Genomic DNA, 23,068 nt, shown 5'->3' on the forward strand with positions numbered 1-23,068 from the left:
GAATAGTATATCCAAGTCCAGGAATGATACCTTCAGGACAATGTATATCAGTTGGAAAGAATCTGGGGAAAAAAACACTGCCTGCAAGAGAGGCCAAGAATTTGGATACAGTCTGAAAAAGAGTGAAGGTGTACCTGAAGGACGCTCCCCCCCCCGCCCCGGGCCCAACCTCTTAGAAGATTATAATCAGTTGTTCTACTTGTCTGCTGAAGAAAAGGAAGAGAAAAATCATCATACAGAAAAGTTGATTTAGGCTGGCTATTGCAAAAATCTTTCTAAAGTAGTTCAACTCTGGGACACTGCTGCTGCCCTGGCCCTCCACCCCATCCCCCATTTGAGCTAAGCATCTGTATTTTGTAGATTCCTGTATTGGTTTTATGTGGCAAGGTTTTGGTAGCGGGGGGGGGTTACAGGGGTGGCTCCTGTAAGAAGCTGCTGGAAGCTTCCCCTGTGTTCGAGAGAGAGCGAGCCCATACCAGCTGGCTCTAAGACGGACCCGCCGCCGGCCAAGGCCGAGCCAATCAGTGATAGTGGTAACGCCTCTGTGATAACATTTTTAAGAAGGAAAAAAAAAAAGTTGGGACGCGGTAAACAGCCACCGGAGAGAGGAGTGAGAACATGTAAGAGAAACAAGTCTGCGGACACCAAGGTCAGTGCAGAAGGAGGGGGAGGAGATGCTCCAGGCGCCGGAGCGAAGATTCCCCTGCAGCCCGTGGTGAAGACCCTGGTGAGGCAGGCTGTCCCCCTGCAGTCCAGGGAGGTCCATGGTGGGGCAGATATCCACCTGCAGCCCGTGGAGGTCCCCACGCCGGAGCAGGTGGGTTCCTGAAGGAGGCTGTGACCCCGTGGGAACCCTGCGCTGGAGCAGGTTCCTGGCAGGACCTGCGGATCTGTGGAGAGAGGAGCCCACGGAGCAGGTTTTCTGGCAGGACTTGTGACCCCGTGGGGGACCCACGCTGGAGCAGTCTGTGCCTGAAGGACTGCACACCGTGGAAAGGACCCATGCTGGAGCAGTTCGTGAAGAACTGCAGCCCGTGGGAATGGCCCACGTTGGAGAAAGTTCGTGGAGGACTGTCTCCCGTGGGTGGGACCCCACGTTGGAGCAGGGGAAGAGTGTGATGAGCCCTCGCCCTGAGGAGGTGAAGCGGCAGAAAATAACATGTGATGACCGTAAACCCCATCCCTGTCCCCCTTGTGCCGCTGGGGGGGCTTGGTGGAGAAATCCGGGAGTGAAGTTGTGCCCGGGAAGAAGGGAGGGGTGGAGGGAAGGTGTTCTGAGATTTCGTTTTATTTCTCATTTACCTTACTCTGGCTGATTTGTAATAAAAAGTGAGCTAATTTTCCCTAAGCTGAGTCTGTTTTGCCCGTGATGGTAATCAGTGAATGATCTCTCCTGTCCTTATCTCGACCCGCAAGTTTTTTGTTATATTTTTCTCTCCCCTGTCCAGCTGAGGATGCGGGAGTGATAGAACGGCTTTGGTGGGCACCTGGCGTCCAGCCAGGGTCAACCCATCACAATTCCGATGCAGTTCAGTAAACCAGATGGTCCTTTCCTGCATCATCCTTTTGAGAAATCCCTCACAATTCAATGATCCCTTGACAAACGCAACTTGCTTCCTACAGAGCGTAGTGCGCAAGCGGCCCATCCCTCCCAGCACGCCTGTGGCCCTGCTGGTGGTTGGCATCGGCTCCGGCCGGCTCCCGGGAGGAAACTCTTCCCGTGCTGGTGAGCGCAGGCGGGCGAGACCATCCCTTCTGCACACCTACCTGAAAGAACGTTTGTTACTAGGGGTAAAAATGGTTCGGTTCCCAGGCTGCAGAGGAACGCCTTGGAATGAAAACTGCGCGTCAGAACCGGTGAATTCATACCCAAGGGGCACAGGGAAGGTGTATTTTTCCCAGAGAAGGCAGATTTTTAGGAGCGAACATCTGTACTGAAACACGCATTTATGAGGACTCGGCGCTCTCAGCGCACCTTCGCGCGGGCAGGCGCCGGCCGCCACCACCGGCGCAGCCAACAACAAGGCCCCGCGCCCCCAACCGCCGCCAGGGCACCGCCCCGGCATTCCCCGCCCGCTCCTGACGTCACCACGTCGTCGCTCCCACAGCACTCTTGCGTCGTGGCACGAACCCGGATGCGAGCGCGAGGTGGAGGTTGGGGCGGTCGCGCTGCCAGGCTGCTCTGCCGCCTTCCGCCCTCACCCTGCGCAGGCCTCCCGACAGGAACTGCAGCTGGCAGCGTCAGCCCCACCACCACGCATGCTCACCTTGGCTGGGGACGCGGAGGCTGACGGGGGGCGCTCCGCCCGGCCTCGCACGCGAGTAGCAGACGGCGCCACCAGTGAGCGAGCGGACCGCGCGGAAGTTCTGCCCGCGGCGGAGGGGAGGGGGGGGGATTGTTGTGGGTGACGTCACGGGCGGAGGATGCGGGCGCCCCATTGGCTCGGGCTCGGCCGCCGTGCGCTGGGATCTTAAAGGGCGACCGGAGCGCGGGCCGCGCTGGCCGGGCGGGGCCCATGGCCAGCACCAGCAGCCACCTGGTGAGTCCGGGATTTGCGGGGCACGGCGCTGCGGCCGCCCGGGACTGCTGGTGGTGCGCCGGGGGGGGAGGACTAGGCCCGGGCGCCGGGGCCGGCCCGTGAGGGGGTGGCCAGCCGTGCCCTACGCGCCGCCCGGCGGCGGGGTCGCGGTGGGGCTTCGCGGGCGGCCCTGCCGCCTGCCGCCCGCTCGGACAGGGAGGGCGGCGGGGCAAAGCCCTGCCGTTCGTGGGGCCGGCCTCGGCGCTGCTGCTCCCGGTCCTCGTTCTGCCTCCTGGGTTGCCGCGGGCCTGGCGCGGGAGGGCCCCCTCCCGCCCCGGGCGCCGGCGGGGCCCTGAGGCGAGCGAGCGCGGCGGCGGGCGCCCCGAGCTCGGCTCCTCCGCGGGAGGAAGCGAGGCTGGGGCCGAGGCTGGAGAAGCCGCCCCGCGGCCTCTCGCGGAGCTTCGTTCTCGGTTCCGGGTACGGGGCGTTGGCGTGGCTTTGGCGGGCCGTCTCCCAGCGGGAGAGCCGGCGTTGTTGCCCTGGGGCAGCCACCTGTCACTCTGTAAGGGATTTTGCTTGTAGTGGGAGCAAACGCGTGAGGAAGTTCGTGAGGGTCGCAGTGGGACGCCGTTTCAAACACGGTTGTTTACATTAGTCCGACGGTGTAAAACTCTAACGTTTTGTGAGCCCTGACTAATGTAGGATGGAATTGTAGCTGATATACAGAACTCGTAATGGTAAATCGTAGTTTACGTTGTAGATTATACAGTTTAGTTAGTGTAGAAATTCCTGTATCGAAAGAGTGTTTTTTTACAAAAATAACTGCCAGCTTTCGTTGATGTCAGTGTGATTAACTGGCAGGGATATGTTCCTTATCCTTGTGTGCGTACTGCTGTGCTTTGGGTCTTGTGTTCTTTCTGTCAGTTGCAAGCTGCCAAGCTCCACTCTGTAGCGCTTAAAACTTTTTCATCGGTTGGAATTGGCTAAGGAGGGTCTTCTGCGTGGAGACTGGCATAACTGCGTTGATGCTTGAGGTCCTGTTTCAGTGTGCTCTTCTCTTCCTGCTCGCTGCTTGTTTCATCAGGGTGTTACACATAATCATATTTGTTGTCTGAAGATGAGAATTAATATGTGGAATAGCCCTACAGGGGACGACATGGAGTACTGCATCGAGGATTATGAAATAAAGTAATGTTTTATTATTAAAAGAATTAGTTTTGCTTTTCTGCCACTTGATAGAGCTCCATATGGTGGCTTCTCAGCATCAGAGGTGACTTCTGTTTGCTTGGACTCTTTTAAACAGGGAGTATGCTTCCTTTTGTGCTTCTGTCCTTGCTTGTTGCCTCTCTTTCCAGGTTTTTCTCTCCAAAATACTTCTGTTGCTGTTTGTTTTCTATATATGGTTTAGGTCCCTGCCTGTAAGAGAAACATACAGAGAGAGAATGAATGAAGAGCAAAGCTGACAACCATTTTTGTTAAAACTATTTTTTCAGGGTAACTTATTTTTAATTCCTTCTCTTCCATCCTGTTTAATATTTCTCTGGTCAGGGGAGTGTATTGACTGGCAGTAGCAGACGGAGGTGGCTTGATTCAGCTAACCTTTTTGTAATTCAGGTTATATCAAATATGGGAAATTCAGTATTTCTGAGACTCTGAGCAAGTTGCTGTTAATGTTTGTATGGTGGAATTAATGACTTTAATAAGTTCTGTGATTATTTTACTATGAACGCGAAAGACTGGGGGAGGGTGAGGAATAGAGCACAGCTTTGAAAGGAATATTCCAGCATTCCTCTGCCAAAACAGTTAATTTTTGTATTCATGTATGTGGGGACAATTCCTAAAACATTCTACTGTTTTCTGAAGATGTGGTACCAAGGAGAGATTTGCACTTTTAAGAAGGAAACAACTTTAGTGCTGCTTTAGTTTTAGGTGTCGGTATGGTCTTAATTATTTGCTGTTAATGCCTTCATTATAAGCATATTGGGTCTCATATCAAGGAGTGCTCTTCCTCTCAAAATCAAGAGTCTGGAAGAATGGTTATTTACATCTTCATTTTCAGCAACATCTTCACTGGAAGGATCAGCTGCTCTAGTGATTATTAGATTCCACCAGTGTTTCTGACCTGATAAAACCTATGGTCACGGGTATGTCTGAACAAAACTGCTAGCTTCCCTGCCCCCGGAACTAATATAAACTACACTTTTCAAAGAACTGGTTTCTTAATAGAGTAAGTTCTGCATCTATGCTAGGAATTAGACTAGGCTATGGTAAGAGTTCTGTTTGTAGTTATTTGTAGCTATAAAACTTTCAGACAGGCTTGAGGGGTTTTCCTTATATACCTGTCTACTTAATATTCTCTTCTCTTGGGTTTTCAGCATAAGGCTGTGACTAGTCTTTATCACTCATGCATAGGCTTTTAACTGGGATAAGTTTTCTGTAAATCTTTTACTGAAGCAGGCTGCAGGAATAGAAAACAGTAAAAGATACAGATGTTGAGAAGGTGCTCAAAGGTGAAAAAATGGAAGAAGCTTAAGAGGAGCAATTCTATATGCATTCATATTTCTAACATTGGAAGTGCTGGTAGCTAATGGAAAGGAGACAATCTAGAGAATAATCTGGATAAAATAGTGATGTTCAACTAAACAATGAATCCACTGTGGTTAGGCTTTTTTTTTTTTTTTAAAGCAAATTATTCTTTGGTTTACTGGTCTGTTACTTACAGTGCTAGAAGTAATGTCTGTTTCATATAGCTCTTGAAACTCTACAAGAAGATTGCTGTAGCTGGACATTGTGTAGACTCAGGCTCATTTTACTTCCCTAAAGCAGATCAGTTGGAAGGCAGCATTGCAGGAAAAACTTGGAAAGGGGTGCTGACTATTGAAGTACTTGAAGGAATTTTGGTACAGAAGGCATGAAACAAAGGCACAGCCACTTTGTTAGACTGGAAGAAGTAATAAACTGGCAAGGTAATAAAAATAGGTTTGATACATGAATAGGTGAAATATTTTAGTAAACCCTGTTTTTTAACAGTAAACTTGTATTTTACCTTTTTTTTTCTAGAAAAGCTGTGTGGATTGCTGTAGAACTAGCACATTTATCGCATCAGAAAATATGCAAGTGAGAAATTACTTTTTAATATAGAAAGATAAAAACTTAATTTAGAAAATACTATGTTTGAAAGATAAAATCCTTCTCCAAGTTCCTCATATTGGAACTTCCTGAAGAATTTGTATGAAGCCAAGGAATTATTGTTTCTGGTATTTCAAATGGGAAAACTTCTTTGCAGGTGGCCAAGTTAGATTATGTATATGCAATAAAGAAGCAAAAAAGGGGAAGGAGCTAATTTTTCTCCCTCCCCACTTCCCTTTCTGATGTCTTATTTGCAGGTAAGCTTGTGGAAGGTTACTAAGGTCTAACTAAAGTGTATGAAAGGGCTGAACACAACATGTACAAAGTTAGTTGTTCAGTCTAGAACCTTATTTTTCACACCTTATGGATTCTACTCAACAGTGCTGTAGGAAATGACTGGTTTGTTGTGTGACTAAATATTGAAGTTGAGACTTGCTTTCTGCTTTAAAACACAAGCTGTAAATACTTCACCTGGCCAATATTCTATAACTCTTTATGGTGAAAAGTTGCAAGGATTAACTTGCTTAGCACATTCTTCTGAAAAGGAAGTGTTACATTTGATGTTTAGTTCTTTAGTAATCTTGCAAGAATCTAATTTACAGTTCTTGACTGTGCTGTCCAACCTTTGTACATTGCTGCCACCTCTGTGTGGCTGCTTCTCTGCTCTTCACCCCAAGCTGTTCTCTTTACCTCCTAGAATTGCTAGCAAGGAGCGTAGTATAGGAAGTCCTTTTGTGTTTGTTAGCATGAGCCCCCATCCATGCTGCGCAACACCTCTTAATATTGGTGTGCTTCATGAGATAACTGATGGTGTAGAATGTGATCTAGACTATTGCGATTACAGATGGCTTTTGTTTTCTTGTGAGCTAGCCTGGATCTGTTTGTGTGAAATGAATTCTCAATGGCTTGTTTACATATATAGCTATTTGGGCCATAGGCTGACTTTAGGTTCTTAGAGATTTTTGTGGTTTCCTGTTTCTGATCTGTTTTGAGGCTTGGGGTGGGGGGAAGAAGGTGGTGGAAAGAGGCCTTAAATAGTCTGCCCCTGAGGGTGCTTGGAACTTATGCTTTGCTTAGCAGTAGAGGAGGTTAGAGGGTAACTGGCCGATATGCAGGTTCTTACAAATCTTCATTAGCTTTAATCCCTACCTGAATTTGGAATTAGAATCCTGGAAGTTAGTGGCAGGACATACCACCCTATGTGTAAGGTTGTCAAATTTAGAAAAAGGCATTTGCATTAACTAAAATGTTTGGGTCAACATTGCTCTGTGTGCGAGAAATTAATTTCTGTAGAAACAAAATCAGTCATGTGTATAAAATACCTTTATTTGCTAAATGAAGAATCAAAACAATCTAACAATGTAGAGGTGACCTCTGTGCTTCCAAATCCTTGAGCCTGTTGATTCTATTTTTGCTGATATAACATGAATCTGATTTCCTAATTACTCATTATGGATAAACTGTGTTGTAGATTTATTGCAGAAAGTAAGGAACTGGTGGTAAGTGACCAGTTCAGTTATGAAGGGTGTGGAGTGTCAGAGCTGAGCTTTGTTTCTAGTGTTTTGAGATTATTTTATATGAACAATACAGTGTGTCTCCCCAAACTCTAAAACAGTTCTTTGTATACTGTGAACTTTGTGAAGATGTACATCCAGAAAGCTTAAGAAGAAGGGACAATTGATTTTGATTCTTCTTCAAAGTTAATCTTCTTGATTATGTTTTGAACGTATGTTTTGAAGGACTTGTATCTACCAAAATTGATTTTGAACATGAGGCAAACAACTGCCAGCTAGATACTAGAGTCTTTTTTAACAACCTGCTTGTGCCTTACAGTAGTACAAAGAAAAGTCCCTGAAAAAAAACTATCTTACTGATCAGATTCTCACAGGTTATTAGAGCATGGCATTATGTCAGGCTTAGCTAGGGCTTTATATAAATTTCCTCTGAAATAATAACTGTATCTTACGATGATTTATTACAAGTATTTTCAACATTACCTTCATATTACTGTAATTTCTCTTTAAATTGTATTAGGACTGTTAACATATCAAGCAGACTACATTAACTTGAGTTCTTTTCATACTTCTGTTTCCCACTATTGCAAAGGTCCCACCCAGTTTAGGTAGAATAGTGTCTTTGAAGGGTTACCTGCTCCAAGCTTTCCTCTTCCATTAACACAATCTTTATTCTTGAAATGTATTACCAGGACATTATTTTTAAAGTAGTCTTTCTTTTCTTTTAAATGATGGTCATTTCTATCAAGATACTTTAAGAGATTTTTTTTCGGGGGGGGAGGAGGAGGGGAACAGTTTTATGCAGTGCTTCAATGAATGCTTACCTTCCAGCATTTGAGAGGTTTCAAATGACACTGCACATGAAGGTGAGCATAGTTGTTTTGGTGGATCAGAACCTAGACTTCTTTATATCAGTTAGCATGGCAGCCTGTTCAAACAACAACAAAGTCCTCCTTTTATACGACTGATGGCTTTTGAAACTTGCATCGTTTATTCATAAAAATGGTCTATTAAGCAACAGATTTTTCATGTAGCAACTTTTGAGATCAAAAAATTTCACTCCGCATAGATGTATGACTTTTTTGCAAAACCAAGTTGTGTTAAAATAGCTTTTATAATTGAAATACGAGATTTCAATCTGCTCTTTTAAATCTTGTAATCAGTAACCATTTTTGAAGGTTGATCAAAGTATAGATTTTCACAAATTGTTTCACTTCAGACTGTTTTGCTGACTGTAATGGTCAGTTTCTTCAAGACATGTGGAGTTGATGGGCAATTTGTTGGGTTATGAGCTAGATCTTAAGTTCTCTACAATAATCTTTGCATACCATTTGACGATGAGGTTTGAAAGAGTGCTGATGCAGCTCTAGACAACAAAATGCAAACCACTGTGCTACAGAAGATTAATGTTTGATGTTAATGCTTTTTTAATATGTACAAATAACTAATACTTGGAGTAGGGTTTGTTTACTGCAGTTTGAAGAAAATGGTTTACTATGATCTTCAGAGAACTTCTCTGTAGAAAAATAACATCCTGTTGTCCTGGGAAAATATCTTTGGCATCTTTGTAACCTAGTACAGTTTTTAATAAGTACCTTGTTTGCTTTTTGGAGAGGAGTGTTTGTTCTTAGAAATGCCTCTGGCTTTTATTTGTTATGATTTTGTGTTAGACATTTGAATTATCTGCCTTATGAAAGGTTGAACAAGATCTGTCATTTCAATATAAACTTCACTTGTGGTATGTTGAAGATTAACCAGCTTGTTTAATTAACTGCTTTGTATAGTACCTAAAAACAGGAGGGTTTTTTTACGAATGCCTTAATACCACCCCTTTTGATCAGATTTTTTTTTACTAGGTTTTTTTAATGCTGTGTTTTGCACTCTGCTGCACAGAGATAAGTCATTAAAGTATGACTTAATATTTTCATCCCAGAGAAGACTAGGTATTTGCCAATGTAGTGTTCAGTTACATTTTTTTTTTCTAATATATTCCTTCTTTTCAATGAATGAATGTTGAGTGTGGTTCTTTAAAATCTCTGGCATTTTTTTCCTCAGATTTCAGAATCTGAAAGCATACTTCCAAGTCTGGTTTCCTTACTGTTCCGGTGTAGTGGTATTCCTTCTTGACCAGGGAGATATGTAATCTATCAAGCTGAAAGTGTGAGCAGAGTACATATTTTTAAATACCTCCCAATTACTATGGTGTGTTAATTTTTTTAATATGGCTGTATGTATTTGAGTGTCAAAGTTAACCTGTTAGGTGAGTGAACAGTTTACTAGTTGTGTAATGCATTCAGGAGCACTGCTGAGGCTCGGCTTAATCTGAGTTTTGTCTCATCCATTACATGCTTGATTTTATGTTATAATGATGAGACAGTCTGGCAGCATCTATTGACACTTTTTAAGGCATATGAATGGATTTTCTCTTTTTTAGGTAAATATTTTAATTCCTTAAAGGTAATAATAATGTTGGCAAATAGATGTATTATTAAATACTTTAAATTATCTGACAAACTTCTAAGCATATATAAATGGAGACTGCCATGCAACGGAGTTTCATAAATTATTCAGTATATTGTTTCTCCCTGTATACACACATATGTACAACCGGTTAATAGAAAGGGGATGCTGTTGGTCACTTAGCAGAAAGTCTGGCAGTCCATTTTTAGACAGAAGTCCAGAGCATAAGTAGACATGAGCATATAAGGTATGAGAATTGATGTTTACTGCAGTTTATGAAGGCACACCATCTATTATTTTTCTGGGTTGCCTTCATTCACAGCAGTCGCTTTGATGTAGCAGAGTACACAGTTTATGAAAGGGAAACTGGTGTTGAATATTGACAGGGATCATGTGATAGTCATTACGCTTCCTGCAAATCAGTCCTGGATGGGATTGGTATGTAATGGCAAGTGCCACCTGTGCTGTGCTCTCTGCCCTGGAAGGTGAGGCTTTTAGTTGGATTTTGTTATTCTGAATCAGTGTTTCTTTGTATCTTATGTTTCTTGTAGCTGAGCTACCCTGCTTTTGCCTGCATTCTCTTTTTAGGTACTATGAGGAATAGTTTGAGGACATATATTCAGGCCCATCTTAGTATATGACCTGATGAGTTGCTTTTTTTCTTTTGGAATATGCTGGAACTTCCAGGGTGTACTGCACTCTAGCCTTTGAAGTGGAGGCTGTCACAAATAGGTATTGGAGAACCTGGAGAAGGTAAACATTTTCATTGTGGGATGTGAGGGGGGAGGAGGCCAATGGGAAAGCTGTGCATAATATCTGTTAATTGCCCTTTTTTATGCTCTTTTACAGATACAAGATGTGTGTCAGATGCAGTTGCTGCATCTTTGTCAACCCTCTGAAACACCAGTGTGCCATGAAAAGAATATATTAAATATAACTGCCTAGATGTTAATTTGTTCCCTTTGCATTTTTCAGATAAATCCTTAGGAGACCCCAGGTTGTCAATGTTTAAGTTATAAGCAATACAAAATAAATTTCAATTTCAGAATTTTTGGCTTGTATGACAATATCAAAATAATTTATAAAACCTCTCAGGTCAAGCCTTATCTATCTTAAACTGTCTTTAGCAGAATGTCAGTATTGATAAATAGTAGCAAGTCAGCTTTGTCTCTAAAACTACAAAACACCTGTCCAATGAACACAATTACTTTCTTTCAGTGTGGAATAAAGGCCTTTATTCCTCCTTAATAGCACAGATAAATAGATGGACTCCATATTTTTACTTGAAGCAAGTATATTAATTCAGACATTGAATCTTAGATTCATAGATTTTGGAAGATCTTTCTGTTTCTGTATCAAAGGGCTATGTTTGGCACAGATGTAAAAGCTGTGGTTGGATCCTATGACATGTGGGGAGGGTATCTTATCCTGTATCATGTAGTATCTGTTTTGAAAGCCTCTCAAATTCTATTTGCAAGTGAAAAGGTTAATTCATAGATATCCTAGAGTGCTGCTATGTTGCTTTCTGAATCCTATAATTTCTTAAGCAGACTTTGCTGATGTAGGACATACATGTTTGTATTGATTTATCTTCATGATGGTCTGTGAAATACTTATCATAATTTAGTCTTAGGACATACATCATGCAGTAATTCTTATATCCAGTAAGACTTGTGTTGAATTGCAGGCGATCATAATTTTCGGAGTTCTGTGTTCTCTGATACCGCAAGGCTAAAAGAGTCAGATCCTTTAATGAACACAGATTTCAGGAGCTTAATCTAGTCAGGTGATTAGATGTTTTTCCAGGAGTTCAGTGTCTTGATTTTCTCCTGAAACTGGTTTGTTTTGGTTTTCTCCTTAATGTTTGCACAGTACTAGTGGCAGTAAGGCTTTGCTTTTCCTATTTGATGCTTTTTAGTTCTGTATATTCAGGTATGGACTAGCTTAAGTTCTTTGTCCACTTGTTTCCCACTGTTATGCCTAAGTTCTTGGACCGTATTTTAATTTGTAGTAGTGTTTTGGTAGAAACAAAAATAAAGTCTCACTGATTTGTCTAATTTACCAAAAGCTGTGGGTTGCTTTGAGTAAGAGATATACTTTTTTGCCAAATGGTGTGTGGCCTTCCCCCCCCCCCCCCCGCCCAAGTCTTTAAATTTATGCAGTTATTCTTTTTCTTTCAGCCTTTTTGGTTTAAGAGTCAATTCAGTTGTGAACTGGAAGAGATCCTTCTTTGGGGATGACTATTAATTATAAGTTGTTTAAGAATTTAACCAATTTTACTTAAAACGTGTCCTATATTCGTTTTCCTCAACAGTAGTCTGTATTTCAGATGTTATATAATGCCAAGTCAAATGTTTTATGGATGTCTATCTGCATTATTTCATTTAGTAGACCTGTGATGCATTTTACCATAAAAAACATTCGTAAGAGGCTTGTGCCAATGTTCTAGCTTATGCAGTCTCATCAGCATTGTTTATAATCAAAACAAATATACCAGTTGAGGTATAGACCTCGTGTTGCTTTGTGTAAATAATACTCTCTGTTAGCAAGGTATGCTTCCAAAAAAATTGGCCTTATAGGTAAGTGGATGGAAGAGCTTTTCTGATTGTGTCTGCCCTATGTCTTAATGCAGCTAGAGATTCAATAATACAGTCAGCAGTTAACACTGAGTCTGCTGACTGTATTACTGTCAGGCAAGTGATAGGTTAGGACCCTGTTCACTGATTTTCTTCATAACAGAAATGAGATCTTGGTAGTAGAGTTTCAGTGATAGCAAATATGTTCTCAGTCATCTTCAAGGTTCAGTATCATGTCAGTTAGGATAGAAGTAAAAGATACTGGAAGCTTCAGAAGGCCCCGTCTTTAGAAGTATTTTTTGCAATACTGTATCAGCATACTTGCAGTACTGTAGAACTGTATCAGCAAAGTAGTGTTGCAGATTTTGCAGTGGGAAAAAGCTAGTAGAGATGCAGTTGTTGTGGTTGTGCTTGCTTTAGAGCAGTGTGGTATTTGATGCATATGATGTGCTTAGGTATATTAAAAGTTGTGGTGGTAGTGCTGTTGTCAAAATGCTGAATTGCAAAAAGGATTCCAAAAAGTATAGGTCCTTTTAGATAGCTGGGAGCTTTGCCTGTGACTGGCTTTTCAGACAAAGGGGAGTGAGGAAAGTATAAAAGGAAAAATGTAGTGATATCTAATGGGCTTTTTGCACTGATTCAAGTTTTCTTCTCTTAAGGTTTATTTCTACTGTTTGCAGACAAGAGGGGAAAAGAACAATATAAGGACTGATTTCATATGGCATGTAAATAAAAGGAAGCCTGTTTCTAGTGATTTAGTGAAAATTAGTTAATGAAGATTTTGATATGTCTGTTGATCTATAATTCCACTTAACCTTCAGCAGATTTGTTATTTTCTTCCTTACTAGGGTTTTCAAACTCACAGTATGTTGCACTAAGAAGGAAACAATTTTTATATGGAAGTAAATTAGAAACAGCACCCTGAAGAGCTTGGTAAAGTAGGTAGTGTTAGGGACTAGTTTTTTAAAAGCAGAGGTAGAATGATTAGATTAGTGGTTACCAGTGTGGTCCATGGTGATCCATGATGTGCAGTAGGTAAGTGTGTTGTCACTGTGTGAGGGTCTGTGCTTTCATTGGCTTGCCAGCTGAGAAATGTTAGTAATTGCTGGAAGGAGAGCATCTTCATGGTTCTGAGAACTGCAGATGCAGTTTAGAAGGTTTTTGAATTCTTCAGTGATTGACTTCATATCTCACTAAAAAAGTCTGTATCTAGCAGAAGCAGAATCTTAAACCTGATTTTTGCAAGAGTGGCTATACAAGGTTAACTGGATGAACTAGCCTGTGTCCTGTCTCTGGTGTATGTGAAGACATATATGTAGAAACATGTATAGTCTCTGCAGACGTGTTTTTTTGGAGTCTTTCAAAATAAAACTGAGGAGGTAAATAGTACAGGACACAAAATACTATACAAGAATGTGGAGTGTGGAAAGACAAGTGTAGGAGTGACCTTCTCTATAAATGGTGAGGTGCAACATGCCTAGTTGCATAGTTCTGTCATTTCTTAGGTAACTGATACTTTAAATCTATTGCATCTTCCTCTGTCTGTCTTGTTCTTAATCTTGACTTTCCTTTGAGAAAGTCAGGGGACTAACTGACGTTATACCTTGGCTGGAAATAATGATCTCTTCCTACAAAGCCCTTTACTCCTGTCTCTTCTTCCCTTATGACTTTTCTATACTTGATATTCATTGTGACTTAGTTTCAGATACTATGCAAGGAAATACACTGGGTCCAACATCTTTTTTCCCCCTTTTTCTCAGTGCTCTCTGGTGCTTTTGTGGTGTGGTTTTTTTCTTGTTTGGTTTTTCAAGGTGATCTTGCGAGCTGCAGAATCTAATCGGATCCCCCACAGTGTTGCTGCTTTATTTACCTGTAAACCCTCAGTTGCTCTAGAATAGCCTGACTGGAACCACCAGTTCATCATTTAAATCCTGATACTTAGTCTGTGTGCATGTGTTTTTTATTTACTATATTTCAATTAATGGGATATTTCTTATATTGGCATCACTTAGGTTGTTGAGCAGTCATCCTTGTGTCAGCCTTGCTGCCCTCTTGATAAGAAAGAGTACAAGCTTTTTTTAATTCTAGCTACTATGTATCTTTATACAGGCTGCTGTTTGCATAGCTGTCTGAAGGAAAGGTGATTCAGCTGGGCTATGAGAATGTTAGGGACAATAACTAGTCTGGGGAAGCTAAAATATCTGCATGGAAGGCGTAAAAGGAACTGTGACCTACAGCACACATAATACTTCAGTGTGTATGTCCTGTTTTCATAATAGCATCAATATAGTTTCTCCTCTTCAAAGGGAAGAATGCTGCATAACTGATTCTGAGTAGGGGTATATACTGCTCCTTCAGGGAGTTAGTGAACTTTTCAAAAAGCAAAGTTCTCCCATCTGTCTCCCAAGTCTTCCCCCAGGCTCACCCCCCTTCTGTCCTCACAAAAGCTGTACAAAATGTAGCAAATGGCTATCGTTATAGGCAAATTCCTCGTTAGTCTCTGCTGTATCACAAAACTCAGACAAAGGTCTAATAGAAGAAGGTGTTACCTGTTCTTGATTTGCTGCGCTATTGGTGTAGTCATAGTTCTTGGAAAAAGCCCTAAGAAGCAATAGAGATCCTGGGGCAAGTAGGCTGCACTCAGACTGGAAAGGGAATCTTCCCTTATGCTCCTTGGAAGATATTGTTTAGAGTAGTTGCTTAATAATAGTTAATTTTCAATCTTGTGGAAATTGATATTTATACATGAATTATGGAGAGTGGAGAAAATGGAGTTTTTAGCTGTACTCTTTTTGATCTTGTTACCTTCATCTCAATTTAGAAAGTATACGTTTGCATGCTTAGAAATAAGTTGGTGTCAAGTTGTTCTGTAATGCCACTAAATGTGTAAGTAAAGTGTATTTCTGAATTGTATCTTAGTTTTGAACGAAGTTTAGCAGTAAATAAAGGCTGCTTTTCCCTACTGCATAGAGCACGGCTAAGTGAGTAATTACTAATTGGGGAGTTAGGTGCTTTAAGCCCATATGCATGATTGAATGCAAGTCCAATTCCCTTTTAAAGTGATTTCTGATAGAAATGCAGAAAATTGTTCTGAATCAAATTGAAGTTCATGAGATAAAAAATTATTTTTGTCAGAAGTAATGTTTATTTGAATATCAACATGAGGTATGTTACAGACTAGGTCAGGGTTGTACAATACATCTGTTTTGAGGTTAGGAGATTTTCCTTAAGTCATAGGTTCATTCTGCTGCATGTATGTTAGAACACTGAGATTAAAAAATAATATTCAGGCATGGTGTTAATTTTCTTAAATATTCCCTGTTTGCATACCATTTCATTTTTTATTATCAGAAGTAGTTCACCAGAGCTCTCCTATTGTCTGTGTTTTCTGGCCACTTTCAAGTAAAACATTTGGAGCAGACACCTGACAGACTAATGGAGGTATATTGCCAACAGGGAGAGAAAGCAGCTTGACAAGTTTCTTTGCTCTTACTTGGAAAAATTGATAAAAGGATACTAAATGATGATTCGCTTTGTATATTACAAGAATCAGTATTTGGAGTGTATCTTCTTGTACTTGCTGTTTTCTGGGCTATATCTGGTTCTTTGTTCTGGAATTGGGAATCTCTTTAAGTGACCATATTACAACTTAAATAGTGTAATCTCCCTTGTTTTAAAAGGTCATGGACCAGAGCATTCTTCAAAAAAGTATTAGATATTGCTGATTATTAAACCCTCCAGCTGATCTGTCTTTTGTATGTTGTTCTCTCTTCTTTCTGTACTTCCCCAATGTGTATTAAAGAGAAATACTACTGGAGAAAGTGAATTTCCAAGTAAAAATGTAGGAATGTATCCTTTGTCTCCACTGACGTTTTCTTGCTTTACTTGTTCATTTACAGTTCATTGTAACTTGGATCTCTAAACTAATGTTACTTGTGAATATAGGTGTTCACTGCATAACTGGATAATTCTTTTAGTTTCAGGGAAACTACTACTTGTTAAGATTGGACAGATGGCTCTGTCTCTAAGCACAAAATAAAGTTTAAAGATCATGTTATTCATAGGAGAATATACCGTGAAATTTGATACCTTGGTGTTAGGGAGCATTTTTTTGAGTTTGGAAAAAAGCATTCTTGAATTTAAAGTGTCCAGACTTTTGACTTATGGCTATACATGTGTGTGCAACATGACCTAAAACAGAGTTGTTAAACAAACTAATAGCTGCTATTTCCAAAAGAAATACTGATGTTCCCTCCTAAAGACATTTTAATGATAACCCTTTCAAATAGGACTTTATCTGATGCTTCTACAGATATAAAGTGCAAATGCGTGTGGTTTGAAGGTATGGTTTCATTTCTCTTTTCAGTATGATGCTGTTCCAATCCAGTCTAGCGTGGTGTTGTGCTCCTGTTCATCCCCATCAATGGTGAGGAACCAAGCAGATTCCAGCACTCCATCTGTCATTTCCACCTGTGGCAGCAGACAGGGATCTAACATGGAGGGTACTGCTGCTGAATCAAGATCTAGTTCAAACTCCTTGCAGCAACATACAGGACAGCAGCCTCCACAGCCTCGAAAGAAACGACCCGATGACTTCAAATTTGGGAAAATTCTGGGTGAAGGATCTTTTTCAACGGTAACTTTACTTTTTGTAACAAGTGCCAAATATCTTGGATAAACTTCAAAATTTGTTGTGCAAGTAATATTGCTGAGATTTAAATGTGGAGAGAACAGCTTGAAGAGTAAATGAGAGGGACATAGTGCTTTTAAGTTTAACTATAAAAATTAAGTGTGGCACTAAATACAGGTGCTGATTTTTCAAGTACCTTTTAAACTCATCAGAAGTTCCATTACATCCTGATGACTTGATACTTGGATTTTTAGGAGGCATTGCTTTCTAATTTAAGTTTGATAGCATAATGGCTTATGTTAAAATTTTATGATATAAAGGATTGGAACTGGGCTAGGAGTTTGTCATGGTAAGAACTTCTGTGCAATGTCCTGTCTGTGGCAGGAGCTACTGCCAGATGCTTAGGGAAGAAAGTAAGAACAGTGACGCTTTTCCAATATTCTTTCTCAGCCTCTAGTGTCATGGCCCTCAAGGACTTCATGAGCCACAGTTAGTGTCTCTGTATTTAGTAGCCTTAAATGGATTCTTTCTAACTTACTTCTCACATCCATGGCCTTGCACAAGAATGAATTACTTAAGTGTTATCATAAAGAACCCATGAAGCAATTAATACTTCCATTTGATGCTTTTGTAGTTGCCCCATTGTAAGACAATAAGTAGTATTTCTGTATGTTTTTCACATCTTTCACTTGTCATTTATTGTATATACCTTTTGGTTGTTGATCTCTAAATGTTGGGTTTTTCTGGTTCTTCCTATACGATCTACTGTGGTGTTTAGGAAGCAGGCCTCTAGTAGTCATCAGGAGTAATTTGCACTTAAATACATAGTTTGCAACTTGCAAGTTTCCCTAAAGAATGCAGCAGAGTTGCTGCCTCTTGGGTATAGCAGAATACTCTGCTTCAGTGAGAAACTTTTAATTTCTGGTTGTGGCCTCTGAAAGTTAGCACCATGTTCCTTGTAAACAGAGAAATTCATAGGGCCTAGCCCAGACTTTGAATAAACTTCTGTTCCAGCATTCTGCTACCTGTTCACTGGTAGATGTTTTTTTGGTCCCAAGTCTTGGGACTAAATGCATTTAGGTGGGCAGCAGGAGAGAGACTGAATACTGTGAAAACGTTAATCCATACGTAGCCTTATTCTTTTGAGTTTTACAAGAAAAATTTCAGTTACCATAATCATCTGGGCCTCAGATAGTGCTAGAGAGAGCATGTTTGGGAGTTAGTTCTTCCCACCTGTCACCTTGTTTGTCAGCCTTAGCAGTTCTGGTCCATTATTGCAGTGCTATGACTTTAGAAACTGATCAATAGTTTTAGGGATGCCTTTCATAATGTTCCACAGGAGGTGCTTGGTTATGCTCTTTCCATGGCCACTGAACAGGTTACAAACTGTTGCTGGAGGGGACTTAACAGTACTTGCTTATTATTATTTTTAAAATATAATGTCCAGTCCTGTCTTCAGCAGCTGGACTTTTTTAATTTAAAAACATTAAGCTCAGAATAATGACTGTAGCCTTCAGCCTATAGACTGCATCCTTCAAGAAGGAAACTTGCTTGCTGCTCTTACAGAATCACAGAAGGATTGAGGTTGCAAGGGAACTCTGGAGGTGAGCTCATCCAACCCCTGGTCAAGCAGGACCACCTAGAGCCAGTTGGCCAGGACTGCATCTGGACAGCTTTTGAGTATCTCCAAGGATGGAGATTCTCCAACCTCCCTGGGCAACCTGTGCCAGTGCTTGGTCACCCTCACAGTAAAAAAGTGTTTCCTGATGTTCAAATGGAACCTCCTGTGTTTCAGTTTGGCCCACTGCTGAAAAGAGCCTGACTCCATCTTCTTTACACTTCCCTTTCGGATATTTATATACATTGGTGAGGTTTCCCCTGCGCCTTTTCTTCTCTAGGCTGAACAATCCCATCTCTCTCAGCCTTTCCTCAAATGAGAGATTCTTCACTCTGTTTTACTGGGGAGCCCAGAACAGGACACAGTACTCTAGGTGTGATCTTCCCAGTGCTAAATAGAGGGGAAGGATCACCTCCACCAGCATGCTGGCAACATTCCTCCTAATGCAGCCGCCTTTGTGACAAGGGCACATTGCTGACTCATCTGCTGCCTAGGTCCTTTTCTGCAAAGCTGCTTTCCAGCCCATCAGCCCACAGCATATACTGGTTCTTGAGATTGTTCCTCCCCGGGGGGAGGAGGAGTTTGTGGTTCAAAAAAGGGAACTGCATGAGATTACTGCCTGCCCATTTCTCCAGTCTGTTGAGGTTCCTCTGGATGGCAGCACAATCCTCTGATGTATCAACACCAGAGCTCTTGATCTGTGGGGCATGCATCTTCATGTTCTTATCAAAACATTTTGTTAAAAATGTATGCTTTGTTCTTATTAAACATGGTTGTAGATTCAGAGGTCTGATTGTACTCCCGAAGATCTTCACCAATATTCTGACTGAAAGGTGTTCATCTCAAAAAGCATGGGCCTTCATATGACTATGCCTCCAATGACAGCTTCAGATTAAAAAAAAAAAAATTAAAAAAAAAAAATCATTTACTCAGGGTCATAATATATTCCGTTTTCTTGGGCTTCTATTAAACTACCACAAACTCTACCTGCTGCCAGTGCTGTATTTCAAATTCAGCAGAGATGCACATGATCTGGCCTCAGGGCATTTTTCTTCAGAGCATTCTGCAATTTTGCGGGACCTTCTTCTGCAGCTGTTAACTGTTCTTGGACCCATGCTTGATATTGACAGATACACAAATGCAGGGCCTTCTAGTTGTTGCTCTGCTCTTTTAAAGTAATGAAAATCTACTTGCTATGTAGACAGCTTCAAGGTCTTCTCAGAATAATACCTGTTATGTGGTGGCAGAATTATAATTCTCATGTTTGGGTAAGCATGTTGTCCTGCTCACCACCTTCTATATTGCTGGTACATTTCCCACCCCACCCCCTTCCTTGGTTTTGTCTCCACCTATAAATGAGGCTTCATTCTCTTAAAAAGAGGAGGAGCTTTAAGGAAGGGTGAGTGTCTAACCGAAACCAGTTCTTAAATGCAGACATAATGTCTGACAGTCTGAAGTATTTGTTCAAGTTTTAGAGTTGAGATTGGCCATGATGTCAGCCAATTACGTTGGCAGTTATTTCTGCTTTGTAGACTCTGTTGAGGGTTCTCTGCTCTTATCCCACCTTCCTCCAGTTTGAGATGTTTAACTACATTTCTTACCTTGCTGTTTTCTGAATTTGCAACTGACATATTTACATGTTACATTAATGCTTTTGGTTTTGTGTTTATGTTTTGGTGGTTTTGGTTTGTTGTTTTTTTGATTTTTTTTTTTTTTTTTTTTTAAGCTACCTGTCTAAGGTCTAATTCCTTTCTGTAGAATTTACATTCCTTATTGATATTACTTCTTCCCATAGTGTGGATAAGATTCAGGCCCCTAATAGCAGAGACGTGGTATTAACATGTACCTCTGTGGGTTTTTTCTTTTTCTTTTTTTTTTTTTGTGATTCTACTGGGGTTTTTTGTGGGGTTTTTTTTCTTCTTTTTTTGTGGATTATTAGTTAGGAGGAAATTAGGATATATTTAGGATTTTTCCTTGATCAAAAACTGTGAACTATAGTGTGTTTGTAGATGATGAACTTTTTTTAGAAAATTAAAGGTGTCTTTTTACTACTGAACTGAGATTTCAGTTTTCTAATACTGAAAGAGTGCAACTGCATGCACTTCTTTCACCTGAAAAACTGCCCTATTTAGAAGTTCTTTTTCCTGAATGCCTAACTTTTAGTATCAGGTGTATGTAATAATACTTTGGAGTACTCCATTATAACTGATTTTGCAAGAGGTTAGAATATAACGAGAAGTGGATTAGAAGCAAGTCTGGTGCAGTGATTAAAAAAAAAATCGGTATAATGTTGAGATTCTAGCAAGGTAGTAGCATGGATATAAACTTAAAATGAGAAAAACACAACTTGTAGTCATCTATTGTTACAAAGTCATTGCTCAGATTGTCTTAAGTTGCCTTTTCTCTTTAAAAATGTAGAACTGTTTGCCTGAAATTTATCCCTTGCTTCTGCTAATTGGAAATCTCTCATTTCCTTTCTTTAAATCTTTTTTCTAAACAACTGTAAATAGTTGAAAGCTCTGTCTCACTTGTTACTTTTGATCTTTCAGATAAAATTTGTCTTTCAATCTTTGCCATTTATGTTAAGAAAACTTACTGTGACAGTTAGATTTTTATAAATACTCCTCAGCACACTTGTTGCTTTTTTCACCTTTAAGAAGATTTGGCAATTTACTGTGACTTATGTTACAATCTTCAGAATTTTTCTGGGGGGAAAAAAAAAAAAAGTAAATCGGTGATTACCCAGTCAGGCATATAAGTCTTTTAGCAAAACAAGCTTTGTTATGCTGAGCTGAATTTCTGCAGTGGTCTTGCTGAAGCCAGCATAATATGAACACAGCTTAAATATTTTGCTGATTGCAGTTGTGATAGCTTATTTTGGACAATCAATATTCTAAATACCTACTGGAAGATCAAAACCAATGTTAGCATATGTCTTTAATGAATGGTTACAATATATTTTCTCTCCTCTGGCAACAGGTTGTCTTGGCTCGAGAATTGGCTAGCTCTAGAGAATATGCCAGTAAGTATTGACTCCTTCAAAATGAACTTTTAAAAAATACAATATCAATGTACTCCTGTTACAAAACACCCGTTCAAAAGACAGTATTAGTGGTTTTATGATAATTTTATCTAACAAAAAAAACCCCCAAACAAATTACTTAGATGGACTTCATTTGGTTTTACCTCCTGCATTTTCACTCTGTCTTTTTCTCATCAAGTTAAAATTCTAGAAAAACGTCATATCATAAAAGAAAACAAGGTGCCATATGTGACACGAGAGAGAGATGTAATGTCCCGCCTGGATCACCCTTTTTTTGTTAAACTCTACTTCACCTTTCAGGATGATGAAAAGCTATGTATCCTTTGTGTTTTAAAACTTGCTGTAACATTTTCTTAAAAGTAGCAATCACCAGTTTTGGTTCCTTTGAAACATTGTCTAACAGGAATGATGAAAATAACTTGAGGTATTACAAATATCTTAATGTTTGCCATGCAATTTTTGCAGTAATGCTTTTAATAGAAATTAAGCAAATAGGATGAGTGTGCTCCATGAGAGAGAAGAGTGGGTGACTTGTGGGTCAGGGAAGATTAATAAAACAATAACTTAAATATTGTCAATGTGGTAAATGCTGAAGGGCAACTTGCAACAATCTAAGTTTAAAATAATTAAAAAAAAATTAAAAAATTGGAAGGTGTATGAGAAATGTTTTAGAAATGGTTTATTTCTGATTATATACAGTAAAACACCACAATTCCTGTGTTTAAAATAGGGGTAGCCAGCTATATTTACTACTATTTGGTATTTGAACAATTAGATCTATTAACATTTTTCTTATGTAGAAGTGCTTACAGAATAATCTGAATGATAGAAAGCTGAAACTTCTGTTTGGGCCACTATTTCCCAGGTTCTCTCTCTAGCAGTAATTGCGAAGTGCAGTTACGTCTGGAACCCTCATTGGTTTGCAGTCGGCTTTTTTTTTTTTTTTTTTTTTTGGTTCATGTGAAGAAAGTGTTAAACGTGTGACTTTCCTTCTAAACTTCCCACTTTGAATTGGCTGTACCAGGGGTAAAAGGATAGATCAGTCTGTTTCTGGGGTCAGTAAGTATTTGTGTTTTTCACAGAGGCTGCTATATACAGGCTCTATAACAGGCTCTATATCATGTGTGTGTATGTACATACGTATGTACACACATGCACTAACAGAACTTAGAGGCTCTCATTTGTAATGTACACATTTGCTCATTGAACACTAGGCTGACTTTGGAACTTTCCAGATGATGGGGCAATTTTAAACCTGGGCTGAATGCTAGTTATGACTGTAAATAGTTCTTTTCGAGGGCAGTTATGTATACAGTTTAATTATTCAGGTGACTAACTGGAAAAACTACAAATTTAACCCTTTATGTAGTCTTTGCTATGCTAAGAAATTGGGACCTGTCCCCTAGGTTGTTAATATATTTAAGAAGTTGTTTTGGGTTGCTACCATGTAAAGTTTCAGATTGACCAACTTCACTTCTTCCCTGTTGTTCATGTATATTTAGTATTATTCTTGTCTTCGGAATGAGGTGTGGGGATTTTTGTTTTAGAATGGTTTAGTGATAGACCTTAACTATACTTA

At 40.4% G+C, this 23,068-nt stretch overlaps 1 protein-coding gene across 5 annotated transcripts in view; it reads left to right on the forward strand.

The window, feature by feature from the left end:
* Positions 1–2,395: 2,395 nt before the first annotated feature.
* The window catches only part of PDPK1 (3-phosphoinositide dependent protein kinase 1), a 35,883-nt gene continuing 15,210 nt past the window's right edge, over positions 2,396–23,068 (forward strand). Inside the window, exons 1-6 of one of the 5 annotated variants that reach the window (XM_069810615.1) lie at positions 2,402–2,540; positions 10,310–10,375; positions 10,472–10,619; positions 16,565–16,834; positions 21,426–21,468; positions 21,668–21,805. In XM_069810615.1, the coding sequence (XP_069666716.1) occupies positions 16,622–16,834; positions 21,426–21,468; positions 21,668–21,805 (394 nt within the window). In that variant the 5' untranslated portion in view covers positions 2,402–2,540; positions 10,310–10,375; positions 10,472–10,619; positions 16,565–16,621. Of the gene's footprint in view, positions 2,541–2,973; positions 2,997–3,234; positions 3,257–10,309; positions 10,376–10,471; positions 10,620–16,564; positions 16,835–21,425; positions 21,469–21,667; positions 21,806–23,068 lie in introns of those variants that run through there. The other 4 variants (XM_069810616.1, XM_069810613.1, XM_069810617.1 and 1 more) reach the window with 4 other exon arrangements.

This window comes from Haliaeetus albicilla, chromosome 22, assembly GCF_947461875.1.
Source record: "Haliaeetus albicilla chromosome 22, bHalAlb1.1, whole genome shotgun sequence".
Lineage (NCBI taxonomy): Eukaryota > Metazoa > Chordata > Aves > Accipitriformes > Accipitridae > Haliaeetus > Haliaeetus albicilla.